This window comes from Scyliorhinus torazame, chromosome 15 (genome assembly GCF_047496885.1).
Source record: "Scyliorhinus torazame isolate Kashiwa2021f chromosome 15, sScyTor2.1, whole genome shotgun sequence".
In the NCBI taxonomy this organism is placed as follows: Eukaryota; Metazoa; Chordata; class Chondrichthyes; order Carcharhiniformes; family Scyliorhinidae; genus Scyliorhinus; species Scyliorhinus torazame.
The window spans coordinates 160249295-160272441 of record NC_092721.1 but is presented as its reverse complement, the minus strand read 5'-3'; the positions used below and the strand labels follow the sequence as shown (position 1 = coordinate 160272441).

Sequence of the window (23147 nt, the reverse complement as noted above, 5' to 3'; positions counted from 1 at the left end):
TATACCATTAGGCGATCGGTGGTGGCCATTAGCCATCTGCTGTTGGGGAGGGTTATTGTTGGGAGCAGGGTATTTTTGTTGGATTGGTAGGAGTTAGAAGATCGGTTGTGGGTTTCTTTTGCTTTTTATCATGATACTGTAATTTGTATGAGCCACTTTCTGAGCTGTTTAATGTTGATGGCATGTTTGTATTAATGAAGCATTTTTAATAAAAATATTTTTAATTGGAAAGGTGCTCTGGGAAGGGGACAGTGTTGGCGATGATTCAGGAATGGACCAGGGTGGCGTGAGGGGTACATTCCAATCGGGATGTTGAAAGAGGAGGAGGGGAGGAGAGGTGGGGCTGTGGTGATGGCATCAATGTGGAAATGACAAAATGGTGATTATTTATTGAACATGAAGGCTAGTGGGGTGCAAGGTGAGGGTAAGGAGACCCCAACCGTGGTTCTCAGAGGGAGGGAAAGGGGTGAGAGCAGAAGTGCTGGAAATGTGGCAGTAAATCAAGGACCCCATCAACATTTGGGGTGGGTGAGGAGGGGGTGGGGGTAGGGAAGATCCTCAGTTGAGGAAAAAGGAAGACATATCAGAGGCTCTAGTAAGGTGGTTAAACCATCAATGTGATAGACGGAGCAACTGGGAAAACAATGGAATTTTTCCAAGGTGTGAGGAAGTGTAGTCAAAGTAGCTGTGGGAGTCAGGGCTTATAAATTAATTTTTGCTTGTCAATTTCTGGGGATAGGCTTTAAAGTCATGGAAGGGAAGAAATGAGGAAATGAGAATGACCAAGGGAAGGGGAGAGGATTGAAATTCAAAATAATGTTAAAGTTTTCAAATTTAGGGCAAGAGTAAGGCACTTTGATTTGTCACATTTATTAGTAGTGAAAAGTATTGTTTCTTGCTCGCTATACAGACAACGCATCCCGTACATAGGGAAGGAGAAACTGCAGAATGTAATGTTACAGTCATAGCTGGGGTGTAGAGAAAAGATCAACTTAATACGAGGTAGGTCCATTAACATTGTTAAGAGAGTTTAAAAGAGCTTGAATGAAGTTTTAGAAGCACAGAACAAGAGTAAAAGATAGAGTTACAGGTTGCTTGCAAGAAATCGCCTCGCTCCGGCACTGATTATAGTCAATGTACCAGAGACAGATGATGCTACCCAAGTCAAACTGGAAAAGGAATTGTCTCACATACCCCCAAAAAAGGCATTGCTAGGACCCATGTTGGCAGCAATAGCAACACATTTTATTTGATGAAATGAATTAAATGAGAGGTTATTCAATGTGGACAACAAGTTCAGCCAGGAGAGTGTTCGATAGAAACTGGTCAAATCTCCATTCAAAGAAGATGCTGAGAGCCCTCAGACCATTCTTTTTAAAAAATAAATTTAGAGTACATAATTCATTTTTTCCAATTAAGGGGCAATTTAGCGTGGCCAATCCACCTACCCTGCACATCTTTGGGTTGCAGGAGTGAAACCCAGGCAGACACAGGGAGAACGTGCAAACTCCACATGGACAGTGACCCAGAGCCGGGATTGAAACTGGGACCTCTGCGCCGTGAGGCAGCAGTATTAACCACTGTGCCACCGTGCTGCCCTGCCCTCAGACCATTCTGATAGGGGATGGAGGAACAGAGATTGGACTTCCATGGTGAAAACAGTTACGGCTAGGAAATTTGAAACTGTTCAAGTGATGGAGATATTCAGAAGAGTCACAGATGTAGGTGAGGAGACATTGGACAAAGGAAAGGGAAAGAGTCCAAGATGGTGAGAAATCAGTTCAGTGGGGCAGGAACAAGATGAAATGGTGGATCTATCAGGACAGTTGTTTGTGGATCTTGGGATTACATAACATATTGACCTGAAACATGAGCTGGTTCTCTCCAGAGGATGCCAGACCTGCTAAATATTTCCAACATCTGCAGTATTTAGCTTTGTTGACTTTTTTCAAGGATGTGTGATGAATGCAAGAAATTAGTATATCTATTGTATTGTGTGTATCTGGTGCAGTATAGATTTTAAAAGCCTGAGTTAGGGTGTGTATATCTCTGTTGCGATAATTTTGGGGGAAAAAACCTGGTTTAAAAGACAGACGGACTTTGTGGCTGAAGAGGGCAATTAAGATGCCATAAAAGTGAGATAATCTTTATTTCAAACCATGCTTATGTTTACAAGGAGAGGCCTAATGAGTTTTGTTATGCTTTTTGTGGTGTAGATAATTAGAGATATTGGGCAGGATATTCCGGCTGTTCATGCTGGCGGGATATTCCGGTCCCACATCGGCGCACAGGTTTCCTGGCGATGAGGAGTGCAGTCACCGGGAAATCCCATTGCTTCACAGCGCCAGGGACCCAGGTTAGATTCCCGGCTTGGGTCACTGTCTGTGTGGAGTCTGCATGTTCTCAGTGTGTCTGCATGGGTTTCCTCCAGGTGCTCCGACGTGCTTGTTTGGGGAATTGGACATTCTGAATTCTCCCTCAGTGTACATGAGCATGGCCGAAGTATGGCGACTAGGGGATTTTCACAATAACTTCATTGCAACGTTAATGTAACCTTACTTGTGACATAAAGATTCTTATTGTTATTGACAACGGCAAGGTCAGTAAATCCTACTGGCAGGCTGCCTCCGCCGCTGAAAACAGGCGGCGGGTTGGTCAGTGGATCCCACCTATTGCATCTAAACTTAATTAGGTCGTGGGATAAATATGTTGTAGTAATGGGAGGAGCCAGGTCTGCGGCAGTCAGTTTTGAATTAGTGTTGCTGAAAGCTGTGATCTGAACAGCAGCTTCTGCTGAAGGCGGTCAGAGATTCAGCATTAATCTGACAGACAGGGTTCTACAGGTTGTTTACTGAAATGATCTCTCTCTCCAAGCAGTCTTTAAAAGAACAATCCAGAGGCCGGCTAGTAATGAGGGGCGTCATTCTCCGACCCCCCGCCGGGTCGGAGAATGGCCGTTGGCCGCCGTGAATCCCGCCCCCGCCGAAGTCTCCGCTCCCGGAGATTGGGCGGGGGCGGGAATCTGGCCGCGCCGGTTGGCGGGACCCCCCGCTGGATTCTCCGGCCCGGATGGGCCGAAGTCCCGCCCAGAAATTGCCTGTCCCGCCGACGTAAATCAAACCTGGTATTTACCGGCGGGACCAGGCGGCGTGGGCGGGCTCCGGGGTCCTGGGGGGGGGGGGGACGCGGGGCGATCTGACCTCGGGGGGGTGCCCCCACGGTGGCCTGGCCCGCGATCGGGGCCCACCGATCCGCGGGCGGGCCTGTGCCGTGGGGGCACTCTTTCCCTTCCGCCTCCGCTACGGCCTCCACCATGGCGGAGGCGGAAGAGACTCTCCCCACTGCGCATGCGCGGGAAACTGACAGCGGCCGCTGACGCTCCCGCGCATGCGCTGGGAAACTGACAGCGGCCGCTGACGCTCCCGCGCATGCGCCGCATTTCCGCGCCAGCTGGCGGGGCAACAAACGCCATTTCCGCCAGCTGGCGGGGCGGAAATCCCTCCGGCGTCGGCCTAGCCCCTCAATGTTGGGGCTAGGCCGCCAAAGATGCGGAGACTTCCGCACCTTTTTGCCGGCGCGATGCCCGTCTGATTGGCGCCGGCTTTGGCGCCAGTCGGCGGGCATCCCGCCGTTGGGGGAGAATTTTGCCCCCTGTGTTTGCTAACTTTATTTAAAAGTGGCTTTTGATCAGTGATGGGTTTGGCTTGATTGAAAATAAAGGAGGTATCAGTTAGGAGTTACTGTTCAATTTTATTGTTTGTTTAATTGGTAATTGTAAGCTATATTTTTGTGATGTTAAGGTAGTTTAATAGTCTTAGTAATAAAATTTGCTTTAATGTATAATATCCTTATTTGCGTGTGGAATCACTCCTGGAGCGAAGTATCCTTTCCTCAGTTTTGCAAATGAAAAAGTAAGCGTTGGGAGTGCGTGACCGGTATCCGATCAAATGTTGGGGTCTAGTCCTGGATAGTAATATATGTTTAATTTTAGAAACAATTTTGATTTGTGTTGTTTATGAAATCAATGAAAAATATTTTCAAACCAGAGAATGTGATTTTGCACTTTTCCTCATAACATTTCCTCTAATATCCCAAAAGAATTCCAAACAGTGGCTGTCTGCCATCTTGAAATCATGAGATTTAAAAACATACACAAAACAGAAACCCAATCTTCATTAGAATTGTTTATTGTGGACTCAGACAATTATTTACAGTAGGTTTATTATAATAGGACAAAGCAGGGAGTCGGGATTTATTCAGTCAACTAACTTTTTGTACGTTTTAGCTGAATTTCTATAACATTGAATGAGAATCACCCAGTTATATTCACATCCTCCCCAAAATGAAAACAGTCAGAACATCTTCATGAACAGAAATTTCATTAGAACATCATAGCTTCCAGACCATCTTCCATGAATTGCTTGTAAATAGCCATAAACTTGGCCACAAAAGCTTCCAGGTGATAAATGGCCTTGTTGCCAAGTTGCAGACGATGCTCATAATAGGCTGCCATCTGTGCAACCTCCCCTTTAAGCAGACCATCACAGTTGTTTAACAACTCTAACAGGAGACCCTGAAACAGAAAATAGAAACAAATGAATCTGAAAATTTGCATATTGTTTCATTTACTCAGTCTGAACCAACTCAGATCACATTACGTACGAAGACAAATTTTTAAGAATCCATATTTTACTTGATTAACGGGCATCACAAGTGGTGACATTTCAATTAATTTTGCTCTTTCTTTTCACACGACACAATTTTATCTTCATTAGCTGGGCATAAATTCCTTCACTATCGTTGGGTCAAAATCCTGGAATCCCCTTCCTAACAGCACTGTGGGTGTTCCTATTACATATGGACGAAGGCAGTTCACACTGCTTCAAGGGCAATTAGGGATGGGCAATAAATGCTGGCATAGTCCGCGATGTCCACAACCCATGGATGAATAAAAATACTATTTGGACATTTAAATCCAAAATTATTGTTCCTTAGTGCACATTATATACAATTTTAGCAATAGAAATGTATTTTACAGAAGTCATCACTTCAATAATAGCACTTTGCTGTATATTACAGACTAACTCAAACTAAAGGAGCAATTCCATAACTGCTGGGTCACTATTACAATCAAGAAAATTGTGTCACAAAGCACTATACTGTATTGCAATAAAACCTTTTCATTTACTATTTTTCCAAATCAAAGGTATAAAACATAGTGAACAAGATATTTTGATGTATAAATTGCAATTTAAAATATCATCCAATCAACACGATTGAGAGAGAATAGGTTGCTTGATAGGATCATTCATTTTATTCAATCGAAAAGCACTGCAATAAAAATGACCTTGAGTTCAGTTATTTTTTTGGTGAATGTGTGTAGTGCTTGTTGTATCCATAGACAAGTCACTTGGCAATCATGGAAATCAAAGGTTGATGAATAAATATTACAAAAAAGTTTCATTCATTTTGGTTGATGTCATTTCACCCCTTTGTAGCATATGGTAGTAGCAATGTGATCTTGCTAAACTAAGCAATAAGTTGAGACAATTGGATGTCAAGGTAGTTAACCTTACCCATAGCTTGATAAAATTCTGCTGTCAGACAGCACCATTAAAGAATTACATTTAATATTTACATTTTTGGAAAAGTAATAGTCAGAACCCTCAGAAGTGAAACCAAAACTAACACATCTCATTATTCATTCTCCAATGAGTTAGAATTTTCTTTACATCACTCCCTGACCAAATTAGGAGAGAATTTTCCTGATCAGTTTATGCAGATAAATGAAAAAAGTTGACTCCCACCCTCTTCCGTTCACCTACCCAGCAAGCTGCAGCTTGCTTCCAGGAATGGTGGCACGGTGGTAGCACTGCTGCTTCACAGCGTCAGGGACCCGGGTTCAATTCCAGCCTTGGGTGACTGTCTTGGTGTGGAGTTTGCACATTTTCCTTGTAACTGCGTGCCTCGGTGTGGAGTTTGCATATTCTCCCTGTGTCTGCGTGGGTTTCCGCTGGGTGCTCCAGTTTCTTCCCGCAGTCCAGAGATGCGCAGGTTAGGTGGATTGGCCATTCCAGTGTCCCAAAGACGTGCAGGTTAGGTTAAGGGTTATTAGGATAGGGCAGGGGACTGGGCTTGGGTGGAGTGCTCTTTCAGAGGGTTGGTGCAGACTCCATGAGCCAAATTGCCTCTTTCTGCACTGTAGGGATTCAAGAAAATCAGCAACTTGCTGTGCTAAATGGTAGATTAGCATCTGAGTTCCATCATTCTGTGGAATAACATGGGCTAATATACCAGTTGAACTTGTTGCAATGAACCAGAAGGTTGTAATTTCAATTCCATTCTAAACCTGGGTGCCAATTCAAAGCAAATACTTTCACATCAGACTCTGTTTTGATGGTAAATCATGGACCACTGCTAATGATTCATTATATCCTACCCTATCTCCATCAACAGCAAAATCTTAGCTTATTGATTTGATTTGTTGACTTGAGGTGTAAAAATTGCATTTTTCCTACCCTTTCTCCACCAAAGCAAAATCTTGGTTTATTGATTCCGTTTGTTGGATTGAGATGTGTAAAAATTAGGCCACAGAGTAACTTATCAATTGTGAAGGACTTTGAGACACGGTAAAAGTTAATGTCCCCCCAACATATTGTACCACCATTCTAGAATTAAACTTTATTGTCCAAATTGTACAATTATGCCAGCAATTTTCTTTCTTCAACATTGGGGAAGTAAAGTGTGACAGAATGATAGGATTAAATGGTCTTCTGTAATATACCTTCATTATTATTTCAGGGGGTATGCAGTGGGTCAGAAGCTCATACAACCGTCCACGTACTTCAAGCAGCCTAAAAGGAGATATGAATATCTTAGACATGATAAATTCAATGAAACATCAAATTTTATTTGTATTAGGAGCAAAACAAATATATTAGCACTAATTATGCTTTTCCCCAGATTGAAGGAATATATCCCAATTAATGTGTTTTAACAAATGGAGGCAACAGAATTTCCTTCATTGCGTTCCTACAAAATGCCTCAAAAATGCTACATAAGACATAAGAGCAGAATTAGGCCAGTTGGCCCATTTGAGTCTACTCCGCCATTCAATCATGGACGATATTTTCGCATCTCCATTCTCCTGCCTTCTCCCCATAACCCCTGACCCCCTTATTAATCAAGAACCTATCTATCTCTGTCTTAAAGACACTCAGTGAATTGGCCTCCACAGCCTTCTGCGGCAGAGTGCCACAGATTCACCACCCTCTGGCTGAAGAAATTCCTTCTCATCTCTGTTTTAAAGGATCGTCCCTTTAGTCTGAGATGTCCATCTCATGCAAGTTTATTTCCAACAGTCCAGCATTTACGTGGATCATACTTTATTTGACCAGAGTTTACAAAATTTATTAGAAATTTTACTGATACCATGAAATTTTATGCTGTTAAACAACATTGCCAAACCAGAAAGACGAGGAATGCTACATTAAAAATTCCTGCAAGAGATATTTGTAAAATCATTAATGAGACAGTCAAGTATAGAACATGTACATTTAAAAGTTTTTTTTTTACAATATTCATATATCTCCATATGAAGTTTTACTGTGCAAGTATATCCTTTAGCTCTTTACCATTGCCTAATGACACACAAAAACATGATTCTCTGATGCAGGGGTGCGGAGGGGAATTAAAGGAAAAATGAGGAAGGAATCAAAACAAATCACTGAACTATTATGTTCCCATCTACAGAATATTGAGATCCCAGGAATAAAAAATTATCAAGTGCTAACAGTAATGAAAGGGATCCAATAAATGTAAAAGTTGCCAAGAAAGGAAATAAAGGAAAACAAAGAAGGGGAATACCATTTAATGATTACACCTATCGTGTACTTAAGATTGTTGTTCATGGGCAATGGATTACCTTTAAAGAGAAGTGATCATAGTGATGTAGGCAAACAATATTAATTTCACAGCTAAGTTCCATAAACCAAAATGTGATAAGGGGCAGCACGGTGGCGCAGTGGTTAGCACTGCTGCCTCACAGCACTGTGGTCCCGGGTTCGACCCCGGCCCGGGTCATTGTGGAGTTTGCGTAGGTCTCACCCCCTCAACCGAAAGATGTGCAGAGTAGGTGAATTGACAACGCTAAATTGCCCCTTAATTGGAAAAAACGATTGGGTACTTTAAATTTAAAAAAGAGAAATTTTGTAAATGTATTACTCGGTCAGACTTTACAGTCGATAGGAAATACAATAAATTGGACCTTTGGCACCTGCTCACCCACACAAAAACATGAAAATCAGGGACCTGCTATCCAATTTCTTAGGCTCTTCCCAATTTTGTCTTAAATCAGTCGCTCAGGAGAGATTGGATATTCAAATTTTATTTACTCTTGGAGATTTAACAAAAGTATATATTTTTTTAACTTTCTCTTTGCCTCATCGCTCCCTCAATCTCATCTATCTTTCATTTCTTGTACACAGTCAACATTGATGAAACTTCACTGCGACCCGAGACCCAAGAAATTAATTCAATCTGATAGGTTGACACGTTGTTTTTTGTCCTGTTCACAAAAGGTGTAAGTTCCACTGTAGAAGTAACTGCACTGTTTCAGACATCCAAGATTCAATGACCGATAACCCGAGTGCCATTCATTGCTGACTGCAATCTGGACCAACAAAAAGGTGCCAACTCTAACTGGCAAGCTGAAAGGTCAGGACCACGTGGCACAGGAGCAAAATCACTTGCAACTGGTCAATCATGCATGCAAAACAGATGCTGTCGACATGGAACCTCTTTGGCTGAATACCTACAACAGACAGGTCTCACTCAGAATGGATCCCCGAAAGAAAAACATATTTTCATCTGGCAGGGAAGCAAAGGAAACAGGTGAGCAGAGTTTGTTCTCAATGATAGAAACGTGCAGAAATAGTTCATTATGTGCTCTCTCTCAACTCAAACAGGGCCAGTTAACATCACTATGTTTATGCTCCAACTCTGCGCTGCACCAGAGACAACGGACTAGGGACAACAGACCAGTCAGTTACAGAGTATCGTTACCCACTAGGGATTTCACGTACCGGCCTCCCCGAACAGGCACCGGAATGTGGCGACTAGGGGCTTTTCACAGTAACTTCATTGAAGCCTACTTGTGACAATAAGCGATTGTTATTATTTCAGTTCAAGAGTCAGCTCAGGCCATTCGGCATGGTTCTCCTGCTTCAAACATCATAGCGCAGGAAAGATAAATGAAAGTGGACAGAGACTAACATTTGTGTAACTGACACCTTTTTTCAGAAACAAACCATGTCTCAACGTGTTCTGTAGGCATTCAAAGATCAGGACATTAGCACCACAAGACCTGATCATTTATGCCACTCTCAATAGTATTCTCAACACAGGAGGCTACAACGGTGCTGCCTGCAATACAGATCACTCGTGTGCACCAGGGTTAGGATGCAACTCTGGAAGCTCTTTAATTCAAAGCAGTAAGGCTGTCCTCATAACATCAATCATACTGCTTATCCCAGTAAGAACTGATAGTTCCCAGACTTGATTTACCAAACGCTGTTCGGCAGGCCCACACAATGCAGAAGCAAGTGGAACATACTTAGGGATAACATTTACAATACTGCAAGAGAAATCGAGCAAGAAGACTCATTAACACACAAAACTGCTTGAAGTAATACCCAACAAACTGCTTAGTGACTTAACAGTGACTACTAGTTACAACTTTGCCAGAATATTTAGGAATGCTAGAGACATGTATTATTGAATTAAAAACACAACAGGTCCATCAACAAAGGAAACATCCCCCTCAGAACAAAGACAGGGTAACCGACTGCAATAAATGGCTGGAGAGAAAGGTGGAACACTAATTTGAGAGAACAATCACCAAGGAAGCCCTGGACACCATAGAGGGCCCAACTGTTACAAGAGTTGGATACCAAATCCACAGTGCAGAGCTTAGCAAAGCTATTAGCTTGCTTGCCTCCAGCAAAACTTCAGGTGATGTTATGCTGCCTAAACAAGTACAGGAATTTGGCACTCCTATCGCATCTCTACGAACATCTCTCTGCTGGCAGGAGTGGGTAGTGCCTCAGGATGTGTGAGATGATAGGATACTAACCCTGTACAAGAACAAGGGTGACTGCTGTAATTGCAACAACTATCGAGGCATCTCACTGCTAAGCATTTTGTGGGAAAAGAAGTGCCTGTGCTGCCCTGGTCAGACTGCAGATTTTGGCTGAAAGCATCTATCCCAAATCCCAAAGCGGTTTTGGAATTGGAAAATCGACAATCAATATGATCTTCTTAAGTCCGGAAGCTGCAAAAGAAATGTAGTGAACAAAGGAGACCACCCTAATTAGCTTTATCGTGATCTTACCAAGGCAATTGACAATGGGAGCAGAAACAGCTTATTTAAGCTGAAGAAAATTCTGGTCAGTGTAATTTCCTCTTTGTGACATGATGGGCAAGTTATGATGAGCAACACTGAAACCCCTCGAGAACGTCAGTGGGATCAAACAGGATTGTTTTCTGGTATCACTGTTTGGCATATTCTTCTCTTCGCTGCTGTGACAATGCTTCAGTTCACCTACAGTGGATGTCTACTTGCATACTGGAATTGACAAAGCTGTTCAGCCTTGCCTGCCCGCGATCCAAGGCAAAAGTGTGTCAACTCCTCGAATTGCACCATACTGACATGTCACACTAGCATTCCATACCAAGAAACACCATCAGCTGCAAATGAACAGATTCTCTCATGCCTGTAGAGTTTGAGTTGACATCAGGAAGACGAATGTCATGGGCCAGGATTTTGCTATATCAGCATGAATTAGCAATGACAATGTGATGCTGGAGGTTGTTGATAGCTTCACTCCACAATCACTAGTAATCTAGCACTTGATGCTGAAATCAACATGCACATTGCAAAAGCTGCAGCTGTTTGTGTCCAGATTGAGTAAGAAAGTGGTATAACCTCAACCTGACCGAGAACATCAAACAGTGAATCTACCAAGCTTGAAGCCTGGACAACACATATTCGGCAGGAAAAAAAGGTTGAACAGTTCTGTACTTCGCTGTCCCAGATGTATCCTTGGCATCTTCTGGCAGGGAAAGATTACCAATTCAGAGGGCCTGGAGTATGCTACTTCCATCAACATATGTGCATTACTAAGCCAAGAATGTCTGTGGTGGCTTGGTCACATTCATCAGATGGATGACAACTGCATATTCAAAGACATTTTGCACTGTGAACAAGCTGCTGGGTCAAGATCTTCTGGACATCCATACATCTGCGACAAGGACCTGCAATTAAAATATGAAGTTGGCGGACGATGACACTGAGAACTGGGAGATAGTTGCTGATGGCAGTGGGCTCTGGAGGCTGGCTGAAGAGAGACTGGAAGAGGCAAGGAGAAATGGAAAGCTCAGATGGCTGAGAACAGAGCATAGGAAAAACAGAGGCCAGTAATCCTGCACCTTCTTCTGTCCACTGCCTTCAACTACAGCAAATGAGACAGTACCATGCTCAATTGGGCCTCCAAAGCCTCATCAGGCAATGTTTAACTCAAGGGTTGATCACAAAAACACAAGCCACTATCTCAGGAGATGGAAAGTTGCTAGAGAGGGATGTTTGAAGGTAAATGGTGGGAGAATTCCATTGTTTTTTTGAATACTGCCCCTCAAGGTCACCTGAGGGGGCAAGGGAACCCAGTTCATTTCTAAAATTGGCACTAAAATGTCTGGCTAGTTTATATGCTCAAATATTGGAGCAGGGCTTGAATCCATGATCTTCTAAGTCAAAGACTTGAGCTAAGTAACTAGAACACAAGAAAAAAGCGACAAACTACAAATCCAGTCGAACATCAATATCTGACAACATAGTAAGAATTATCAGAGCAAGTTAAGGGATGCTTAAACGAGAATATTCAAATAAATAGTAGGGCACTGCTTTAGAAGATAGTGTTGCTTGCTGAAGCTTGATTTCTTTTGAGAAAATGACATTCCGCAATGACAGTAAAAAAGTGAGATATAGTGCTTAGATCTCAAAGGAAATCATTGATGCATTTTCCATGAAGACTGCTCATGGAATTGAAAGTTGGAATTAAATGTAAAACTCGCGAGAAAGGTCTTCCAGAACTTTCCAGTGGCACTGTCCTCTTCTTTTAAAAAAAAAAAATATTTTATTAAAGTTTTCAAACACAAGTTTTCCACCTTACAAATCAACAAAAAAGATAACAATAATAGATAACAATTTAAGTAAAATAGTGATCTAACAAAGTAACAAAAAAAGGGCTCCTCCCCCCCCCCCCCCCCCCCCCCCCCGCCACCTCAGCCAGAACAAAACAGGTTGCCCCCACTCCTGGGCTGCTGCTGACGATCTATTTTCCCTTAACATTCCGCGAGACAGTCAAGGAACGGTTGCCACCGCCTGGAGAACCCCTGAACCGATCCTCTCAACGCAAACCTCATCCATTCCAGTTTTATGAACCCTGCCATATCGTTTGTCCAGGCCTCCACGCCGGGGGGGTTTCGCTTCCTTCCACATGAGTAAGATCCTTCGCCGGGCTACCAGGGACGCAAAGGCCAGAATATCGGCCTCTTTCGCCTCCTGCACTCCCGGCTCATCCGCTACCCCAAATATAGCTAACCCCCAACCTGGCTTGACCCGGACCTTCACCATCTTTGAAATCACTCTTGCCACTCCCCTCCAGTACTCATCCAGTGCCGGACACGACCAAAACATGTGTGTGGTTCGCTGGGCTTCCCAAGAACCTCCCGCACCCGTCCTCCACCCCGAAGAACCTGGTCAGCCTCGCTCCCGTCATGTGCGCTCTGTGTAGAACCTTGAATTGTATCAGGCTAAGCCTGGCACACGAGGAAGAGGAATTTACCCTACTTAGGGCATCAGCCCACAGCCCCTCCTCAATCTCCTCCCCCAACTCTTCTTCCCATTTTCCCTTCAGCTCCTCTACCAGCGCCTCCCCCTCCTCTCTCATCTCCTGATACATTTCGGACACTTTGCCCTCCCCGACCCATACCCCCGAAATCACTCTATCCTGGGTCCCCTGTGTCGGGAGCAGCGGAAATTCCCTCACCTGTTGCCTCGTAAACGCCCTCACTTGCATGTATCTAAAGATATTCCCCGGGGGCAACTCATACTTTTCCTCCAGCGCTCCCAGGCTCGCAAACGTCCCGTCAATAAACAAATCTCCCAATCTCCTAATTCCTGCCCGATGCCAGCTCTGGAACCCTCTGTCCATCCTTCCTGGGACAAACCTATGGTTGTTCCTGATCGGAGACCACACCGAGGCACCCGTCACACCCCTATGTCGCCTCCATTGCCCCCAGATCCTTAAGGTTGCCACCACCACTGGGATTGTGGTATACCTTTTCGGGGAGAGCGGCAGCTGCGCCGTCACCAGCGCCTTTAGGCTCGTTCCTTTACAGGACGCCATCTCCAGCCTCTTCCATGCCGCCCCCTCTCCCTCCCTCATTCACTTACAAACCATTGCCACATTGGCGGCCCAGTAGTAGTCGTCCAGGTTCGGCAACGCCAGTCCCCCTCTGTCCCTGCTACGCTGCAGGTACCCCCTCCTTACCCTCGGGGTCTTCCCTGCCCACACGAAACTCATGACACTCCTATCTATTTTCTTAAAAAAGGCCTCAGTGATCAAAATGGGGAGACATTGAAACACAAAAAGAAACCTTGGGAGGACCATCATCTTGACCGCCTGCACTCTGCCCGCCAATGAGAGCGGCAGCCTACCCCACCTCTTGAAATCCTCCTCCATCTGCTCCACCAGCCGCGTCAGATTGAGTTTGTGTAAAGTTCCCCAGCTCCTGGCTACCTGAATCCCCAAATATCGGAAGCTCCTTTCCGCTCTCCTCAACGGCAGGTCGTCTATCCCTCTTCCCTGATCCCCGGGGTGTACTACGAAAAGCTCACTCTTCCCCATATTAAGCATATATCCCGAAAAATCTCCAAACTCCCTCAATATCTGCATAACCTCTGTCATCCCCTCCACAGGATCCACCACATACAGCAGTAGGTCATCTGCGTAGAGTGACACTCGGTGTTCCTCTCCCCCTCTAACCACCTCCTCCATTTGCTAGAGTCTCTCAACGCTATGGCCAGTGGTTCAATTGCCAGTGTGAACAGTAATGGGGACAGAGGGCATCCCTGCCTCGTTCCCCCGTATAACCGAAAATACTCCGATCTCTGCCGATTTGTGACAACACTTGCCATTGGGGCCCCATAGAGGAGTTTAACTCAACTGACAAACCCCTCCCCGAACCCAAACCTCCTCAGCACCTCCCATAAATACTCCCACTCTACCCTATCAAATGCCTTCTCTGCATCCATCGCTGCCACTATCTCTGCCTCCCCCTCCGCTGGGGGCATCATTGCCACCCCCAACAGCCGTCGCACGTTAACATTCAGTTGTCTCCCCTTTACAAACCCGGTCATGCACCACCCCCGGGACACAATCCTCGATCCTCATCGCCAGAACTTTTGCCAGCAACTTGGCGTCTACATTCAGGAGCGAGATAGGCCTGTATGACCCGCATTGCAGCGGATCTTTATCCCGCTTCAGGATTAATGATATCATCGCCTCAGACATTGTCGGGGGTAGAGTCCCCCCTTCTCTGGCCTCGTTAAAGGTTCTTGCCAACAGCGGGCCAACAAGTCCACGTACTTCCTATAAAATTCCACCGGGAACCTGTCTGGTCCCGGGGCCTTCCCTGCCTGCATGTTCCCCAGCCCTTTAGTCACCTCGTCCACCCCGATTGGCGCCCCCAGACCTGCCACCTCCTGCTCCTCCACCTTCGGGAACCTTGGTTGGTCCAAAAACTGTTGCATCCCCTCTTTTCCCTCCGGGGGTTGGGACCTATATAGCCTCTCATAAAAGGTCTTAAACACCTCATTTACCTTCCCTGCACTCTGCACCGTAGTTCCCGTTCCATCCCTAACTCCCCCTATTTCCCTCGCCGCTAACCTCTTACGAAGATGGTGGGCCAACAGCCGACTCGCCTTTTCCCCATATTCGTATCTCATCCCGTGCCTTCCGCCACTGTGCCTCTGCCTTCCCTGTGGTCAGCAGGTCAAACTCCGTCTGAAGTCTTCGCCTCTCCCTATATAGTCCTTTGTCCGGGGCCTCCGCATATCTTTTATCCACACTCAAAATCTCCCCCACTAATCTCTCCCTTTCTTTGCCCTCTTTTTTCTCCTTGTAAGCCCTAATGGAGATCAACTCTCCCCGAACCACCGCCTTCAGCGCTTCCCATACTACCCCCACCTGGACCTCACCATCATCACTGGCCTCCAGGTACCTTTCAATACATCCCCGCACCCTTCCACAGACTCCCTCATCCGCCAATAGTCCCACATCCAGATCCACCCAGTGTAGGGCATGATCTGAAACGGCTATGGCCGAGTCCTCCGTTCCTTCCACCCTCAAAATCAGTGCCCTACTCAAAACAAAGAAATCTATCCAGGAGTAAGCCTTATGAACATGGGAGAAAAAGGAACTCTTTGGCCAACGGCCTAACAAATCTCCACGGATCCACTCCCCCCATTTGCTCCATAAACCCCCTGAGCACCTTGGCCGCTGCCGGCCTTCTTGCGGTCCTGGATCTAGACCGATCTAACCCTGGATCCAGCACAGTATTGAAACCCCCCCCCCATTACCAGGCTTCCTATCTCCAGGTCCGGGTTACGTCCCAGCATCCGCTTCATAAATCCCGCATCATCCCAGTTCGGGGCATATACATTTACCAGCACGACCTCCATTCCCTGCAATCTACCACTCACCATCACATATCGGCCACCGTTGTCCACTATTATATTCCTAGCCTCGAACGACACCCGTTTCCCCACCAATATAGCCACCGCTCTATTTTTTGCGTCCAACCCTGAGTGGAACACCTGTCCCACCCATCCTTTCCTTAACCTAACCTGATCCGCCACCTTCAGATGCGTCTCCTGAGGCATGACCACGTCTGCCTTCAGTCCTTTTATGTGCGCGAACACTTGGGCCCTCTTAATCGGCCCATTTAGGCCTCTCACATTCCACGTGATCAGCCGGATTGGGGGCTACCCGCTACCTCCCCCCCCCCCCCCCCCTGACTAGCCATCACCTACTCTAGGCCAGTCCCACGTCCAGGTCCCGCGCACCCACCAGTCCCCCAGGCGGCACACTCCCGTCCCGACCACCTCTTCCCTTGCCAGCTCCCGCTCGATGCCAGCAGCAGCAGCCCAGTGATCCCCCCCCCCCCCCCACTAGATCCCCATCTAGCATGGTTGCTCCCCCCCATAGTGCTTCCGAAAGTCAGCTGACTCCAGCTGACCCCGGCTTCCCGCGCTTTCTCCTTGACACCCCCCCCCCCCCCCCCCCGTGTGTGGAACTCTCATCCTCCTTGCGCCTATCTTCCCACCATCATCTCCCTAGCGTGGGAAAAAACACGCGCTTTCCTAGATCAGCCCCGCCCCCTATGGCGCAGCTCCCCCTACAGCCCCGTTCCCATTCCCCATCTATGTCCCTTTTTCCACCGGCACCCACATTTCTCAGTGTCCCCCCCCCCCCCCGTCAAAGAAAAAAGGGATTCTTCTCTTCCCTTTCCCCTCCCCATCCATCGTCCCGATGCGGCGAACCTCCCATTCCCCAATTTACATTTCTGTACATCAACATCGTCATCTCCCCCACAGCATCAGTCCCTCAGTTCTGGTCCAATTTCTCTTTTTGGATGAAGGTCCATGCCTCTTCCGACCCGTATTTTTAACCGCAAGGCCCAGAATCTCATCCTCGTTCTGAGCTGCCTTCTCCTTCACCCCACGGAGCTCTATCGCCTGTGCCTTTTGCGTTTCTTTTAGCCCTTCGATTGCCAACAACATCGGCGCCAGCACCTCCTTCTTTAATTCCTCCACACACTGTCTAAGGAACTCCTGCTGATCCGGCCCCCATGTCCCCGGGACCTGATGGGATTTATCCTAGGATTCTCTGGGAGGCCAGGGAAGAGATTGCTGGACCTTTGGCTTTGATTTTTATGTCATCATTGGCTACAGGAATAGTGCCAGAGGACTGGAGGACAGCAAATGAGGTCCCTTTGTTCAAAAAGGGGAGCAGAGACAACCCCGGCAACTATAGACCGGTGAGCCTCACGTCTGTAGTGGGTAAAGTCTTGGAGGGAATTATAAGAGACAAGATTTATAATCATCTAGATAGGAATAATATGATCAGGGATAGTCAGCATGGCTTTGTGAAGGGTAGGTCATGCCTCACAAACCTTATTGAGTTCTTTGAGAAGGTGACTGAACAGGTAGATGAGGGTAGAGCAGTTGATGTGGTGTATATGGATTTCAGCAAAGCGTTTGATAAGGTTCCCCACGGTAGGCTATTGCAGAAAATACGGAGGCTGGGGATTGAGGGTGCTTTAGAGATGTGGATCAGAAATTGGCTAGCTGAAAGAAGACAGAGGGTGGTGGTTGATGGGTAATGTTCAGAATGGAGTACAGTCACAAGTGGAGTACCACAAGGATCTGTTCTGGGGCTGTTGCTGTTTGTCATTTTTATCAATGACCTAGAGGAAGGCGCAGAAGGGTGGGTGAGTACGTTTGCAGACGATACTAAAGTCGGTGGTGTTGTCGATAGTGTGGAAGGATGTAGCAGGTTACAGAGGGATATAGATAAGCTGCAGAGCTGGGCTGAGAGGGGGCAAATGGAGTTTAATGTAGAGAAGTGTGAGGTGATTCACTTTGGAAGGAATAACAGTAATGCGGAATATTTGGCTAATGGTAAAGTTCTTGAAAGTGTGGATGAGCAGAGGGATCTAGGTGTCCATGTACATAGATCCCTGAAAGTTGCCACCCAGGTTGATAGGGTTGTGAAGAAGGCCTATGGAGTGTTGGCCTTTATTGGTAGAGGGATTGAGTTCCGGAGTCGGGAGGTCATGTTGCAGCTGTACAGAACTCTGGTACGGCCGCATTTGGAGTATTGCGTACAGTTCTGGTCACCGCATTATAGGAAGGACGTGGAGGCTTTGGAGCGGGTGCAGAGGAGATTTACCAGGATGTTGCCTGGTATGGAGGGAAAATCTTATGAGGAAAGGCTGATGGACTTGAGGCTGTTTTCGTTAGAGAGAAGGTTAAGAGGAGACTTAATAGAGGCATACAAAATTATCAGGGGGTTGGATAGGGTGGACAGTGAGAGCCTTCTCCCGCGGATGGAAATGGCTAGCACGAGGGGACATAGCCTTAAACTGAGGGGTAATAGATATAGGACAGAGGTCAGAAGTAGGTTCTTTACGCAAAGAGTAGTGAGGCCGTGGAATGCCCTACCTGCTACAGTAGTGAACTCGTCAACATTGAGGGCATTTAAAAGTTTATTGGATAAACATATGGATGATAATGGCATAGTGTAGGTTAGATGGCTTTTGTTTCGGTGCAACATCGTGGGCCGAAGGGCCTGTACTGCGCTGTATTGTTCTATGTTCTATGTCGTCTGGTCTCCATCCGTCGCCGTCTTGCTTCTTCCTTCTCTTCGCTGCTCCAGAGGATCCTTCGCAATCTGGCCACTACCACCGATCTTTTCCATACACACTAGGGGGGACTCCTCACTTCGTCACCCCACACTGGGTTTGGTTCGAGAAAATTTCCGTTTGGGCTCCCAAAAAGAGCCTAAAGGTCCGTTAAAGCGGGAGCTGCCGAAATGTGCGGCTTAGCAGTGCATCGCCGCAACCGGAAGTCTGGCACTGTCCTCTTCATTGCTGGAAGTGGTGCTGTAGCTGATGGGGCTGGAGGGTGGGGTTGTTTCAGTGATTTAAGGTAGGATCATGAGGAGGATAAGGTGTCCATGGAAGAGATTACGGCCAAGTGGGAGGAGGAGCTGGGGGTGGTATTGGAGGAGGGATTATGGTGCCCGGTGCTGCAGAGGGTTAATGCTTCAACCTTGTGCTCGAGGCTGGGGTTGATTCAATTAAAAATGATGCACAGGGCGCACTTATCAAAGAATAGAATCATAGAATTTACAGTGCAGAAGGAGGCCATTCGGCCCATCGAGTCTGCAACAGCCCTTGGAAAGAACACCCTACCGAAGCCCACACTTCCACCCTATCCCCATAACCCTGTACCTCCACCTAACCTTTTTGGACACTAAGGACAATTTAACATGGCTAATGCATCTAACCTACACATCTTTGGAGTGTGGGAAGAAACCGGAGCTGCAGTTGGAAACCCACGCAGACACGGAGAGAACGTGCAGACTCCACACAGCCACTGACGCAAGCTGGGAATTGAACCTGGGACCCTGGCGTTGCGACTGGGACCCTGGCACTTAACGAAGGTGAGGATGAGCCAGTTGTTTGAGCGGGTGGAAGATAGCTGCGAATGGTGCAGGAGGGGCTCAGCTAATAATGTTCATATGTTCTGGTCCTGCCTGAAGTTGGACTAATTTTGGGGGTCGTCTTTTAGCACTTTGTCAGAGATTTTACATGTAGATTTGGAGCCTGGTTTCCTGGCGACCATATTTGGGGTGTCAGACCTGCTGGAGTTGCAGACGGGTGCCGGGGCAGATGTTTTAGCCTTTGCCTCGATGATTGCTCACAGGTGGGTCCTGTTTGGGTGGAGGTCAGCACCATCCACCACCCTCCCCCTCCTCCCTCCCACCATAAAGTTACAAGGAAATAGGTTTATTACTGCAATCAGTACAAAATCCCCCCATAACAGCATTGTGGCTGTGTCTACATACGTGGACTGCATCAGTTCAAGAAGGTAGCTCTCAATGGCACCACCATCTCAATGGCAATCAAGGATGGGCAATAAATGAAAGCCTAGTTAGTAATGCCCACATCCCATGAATTAATTTTAAACATTTTCCCAGGAGATCAATGGAATTAATTTGAAAAATGATTTAATTCTGTCCTATTGCTAATGCTACCCATAATCTAACTTGCACCAAATCCAAATTACTCATTGTTGCTATCCTCAGCAACGTACATGAGCTCGCAGTTCATTAATGCCTAATTTTAAAATTCCATAGCATTCCGGTCAGTGCAGAAGGAGGCCATTCGGTCCATTCAAAGGGCCAGTGCCCATTCGGCACTGACCCTTTGAAAGAGCACCCTACCTAGGGCCACTTCCCCATCTCTATCCCCATAACCCCACCTAACCTGCATGATGAGATCTACCATGCGGATTTAGTGAAGTCTTGCGACACAAAAATTCAGTAGAAATTGGAGTTAAACTTCTCGGATGCAAACAAGAATCTTTATTGCCTCTATTTGTTTACAATTGAGAGAAACTTAAATTTATTCTCAATAAAGTCCGGCTAGCAAAAGGACTTAAAGAGAAGTAACTTATAAACAATTTAACTTTCAAAATAATACAGAAATGGTTTCTTGCTTACGGCAAAACAACTTGCATTTACTTCAAGTGTTAAAAGTGGAAAAGTGAAAATAAGGATAGCGAGTAGTTAGATCAAAGTATAGGATGATCCTGGATAAAGATGGCCGTACGGACCATCATGTTTAAAGGAAATCTTATCAGTCTTGAGCCATCTATCTACACCTCTATGTCATCCTAATTGGTTTGGGTTAGAATCAAATACATTTGATTCGATGGTTAGCTGTCAATCCTTAATGTGCAACATACGTTCTGAATGTTTCATGTTTGAATATTTGTGCATGTTATGGAATGCAATTCTGTGCTATTATCAAGACTAGTTTCTACTAGTTTTCTGCTGACTTTGCTTTATCCACATTATGATATGGTGCCTGCTTCGTCCTTGATCTGATTGCTGGTACAGCTCATTTCTTAATGTCAAACTATCTTTGAAAATATGTTTATTAGAACAATAGCTTTTTCATCTTGCTTAGTGAAAATGTTGTTTTTATCTCCAATTAGTTTATGCATGTGTCAGGCTTTTTGTGCCTCTGTTGAAGCTATGTGTTTTGTCATGACCTGAGATTATGAGTGCTGAAATCCTCATTTTAAAATGGGTATTAAAACTGGGTCTTAATATTTACATTAAATAGTCTTAATTTGCCTATCAGATCTATCAGGAAATAGTTGATTACTATCACTGCACATCTTTGGACTGTGGGAGGAAACCAGAGCACCCGGAGGAAACTCATCCAGGCCCAAGGAGAATGTACAAACTCCACACAGACAGTCACCCAAGGCTGGAATTGAACTTGGATCCCTGCCGCCGTGAGGCAGCCGTGCTAACCACTGTGCTGGCCCAAATTCTTATCCTAGCATTCAAATTCCTCCAAGGCTGTAGTTCTCACTAACATTCTCCAGCCCAACAACAGAGCACAGTGCATTCATTAAACTCTGGCCTTTTGTGAATCAACCACTTCCTTCACCCGGTCATTGTTTGGACTGCCATCAGATATCAAGGCCCCAAAGCGCTGGAATTTCCCCTTCAAACGTCTTCACTTCTCTCGTCTCCTTCAAGACGCTGCTTAAAACCTCTTTTGATCAAACATTTGGTCAACTGCCCCAAAGTCTCCTTTCGTGCAGTGTCACTTTTTGTCTGATTAATTGCTGAATGTGCTTTCGGACATTTTACTACATTAAAAGCATGTAAGTGCAAATTGCTCAAGGCAGTACAAGGAACTACTTGAGTCTAATTCTCTTGGCGAGTCTTGAATTTTCCATCTTCCATAAATCAACTAATTAAAATGTTGCATGTGCCCTAACCTGGGTCAAGTTCCCTAACCCGGGTCAAGTTCTGCTATCCATTGCACCCAACTTCACAGACTTACATAGGCTCCAGGCCTCTCAATTTTAATCTCAAATTTAAGACTGTCAGAATAGCATTTGTTGTGTGCAGTTTCATTCCTCCAGATCTGCAACCTCACCTGCTCTCACTCCAAAACCAATACATTCCCAGCTTTGCCCCAACATTAGTTTTGTTCTTTAAGAATTCCCACTGTTTTAAAGATCCTTCTTAAAAACCAATTCTGCTCGCAATCGCCAAATCTCTCAATTGGCTACCTCAGTTTCCCGCACCATTAAGTTTACTCATTTTCACTGCTACCCATGTGCATCAGTACTGGATCTGACACACCTTCCCCTCAATCAGCTGGTTTGAGAAGCATACAATGAGACAAAATAGACATAAATTGTACTTCCAAGTGCTGACTTTAGAGACCCAGCTAAGAAGTGAAACTTCCCTGGAAGAATGGAAAGTTCAATTACCAAATTGAGCCTCAGAATGAATGGTCAAGCATTAACTCTCTCAGCTTTGAAAACGATCAGATAAGAAGAAGAAATTTGCAGAAGCAGTTCCACATAGCTCATCGAAAATGCAAGTGTAAATTCCTCCATTTTTCGTGGTAGAAAAATAAAATTTAATGGAGGTTTACCTTTGTGGTGTTTGCTGGCTGACGATAGCATTAGCAGTTTCTCGGAGATATATTTCCCAGTCTGTCTCAGGAATATCCTGTTCTGCTGAAAATGGATATCTAAGAGTATAAAAATATTTAGAAATCAAGAACCATCTAGACAATCTTGCCACATTTACTATTTTTGGGTGTCAAATGCACAGTAGCTGGAACTGGTAGATATTAGTGCATTTTCAATTTTGCTATATTAAATGTACATTTTTAAATTTTTCTTTGTAGGATTGTGAAAATTCAAAGTCTACAAATTCACAAAGTACACACTGAAGAGTATGGTGGCATAGAAGTTATGTTACTTGATGAGTAATCCAGGCATGGACAATCCAGAGAACAAGAGCTCAAATCACACAATGATAGTTTGAGAATTTGAATTCAGGCAAATTAATAAATCACCACCTTCTCAAGAGAAATTAAGAAGAAGCAACAAAATGCTGGTGTCGCCAATGATGCCCACAACCAAAGAATGAATTATGTTAGAAAAAAAAATCAATTCAACTTACTGCTGAACCCTGCAGGCTTCACACATAAGCAATGCTTTTCTCAGGTTGCGATTTGATTTTTCTGCAATTTTCTTCGCCAGTTCTTGAGGAAGTAAGAGACCTTCTTTCTTGCAAACCCCACTTAGCACATGACAAATCTGGGAACAAATGAGCTCTAATTGTCACTCTTGCACATCACCTCAAATTCAGAGAATACTTTACACCACATAAAATACTGCAATTTCATTATTCAGG

General features: G+C 45.4%; 1 protein-coding gene across 1 annotated transcript in view; it reads right to left on the bottom strand.

The window, feature by feature from the left end:
- Window positions 1-4171: 4171 nt before the first annotated feature.
- The window catches only part of rfc3 (replication factor C (activator 1) 3), a 63134-nt gene continuing 44158 nt past the window's right edge, over window positions 4172-23147 (bottom strand). Inside the window, exons 6-9 of the mRNA XM_072477013.1 lie at window positions 22914-23050; window positions 22378-22476; window positions 6785-6854; window positions 4172-4573 (exon numbers count right to left, since the gene is read on the bottom strand). Of these exons, the coding sequence (XP_072333114.1) occupies window positions 4382-4573; window positions 6785-6854; window positions 22378-22476; window positions 22914-23050 (498 nt within the window). The 3' untranslated portion in view covers window positions 4172-4381. The remainder of the gene's footprint in view (window positions 4574-6784; window positions 6855-22377; window positions 22477-22913; window positions 23051-23147) is intronic.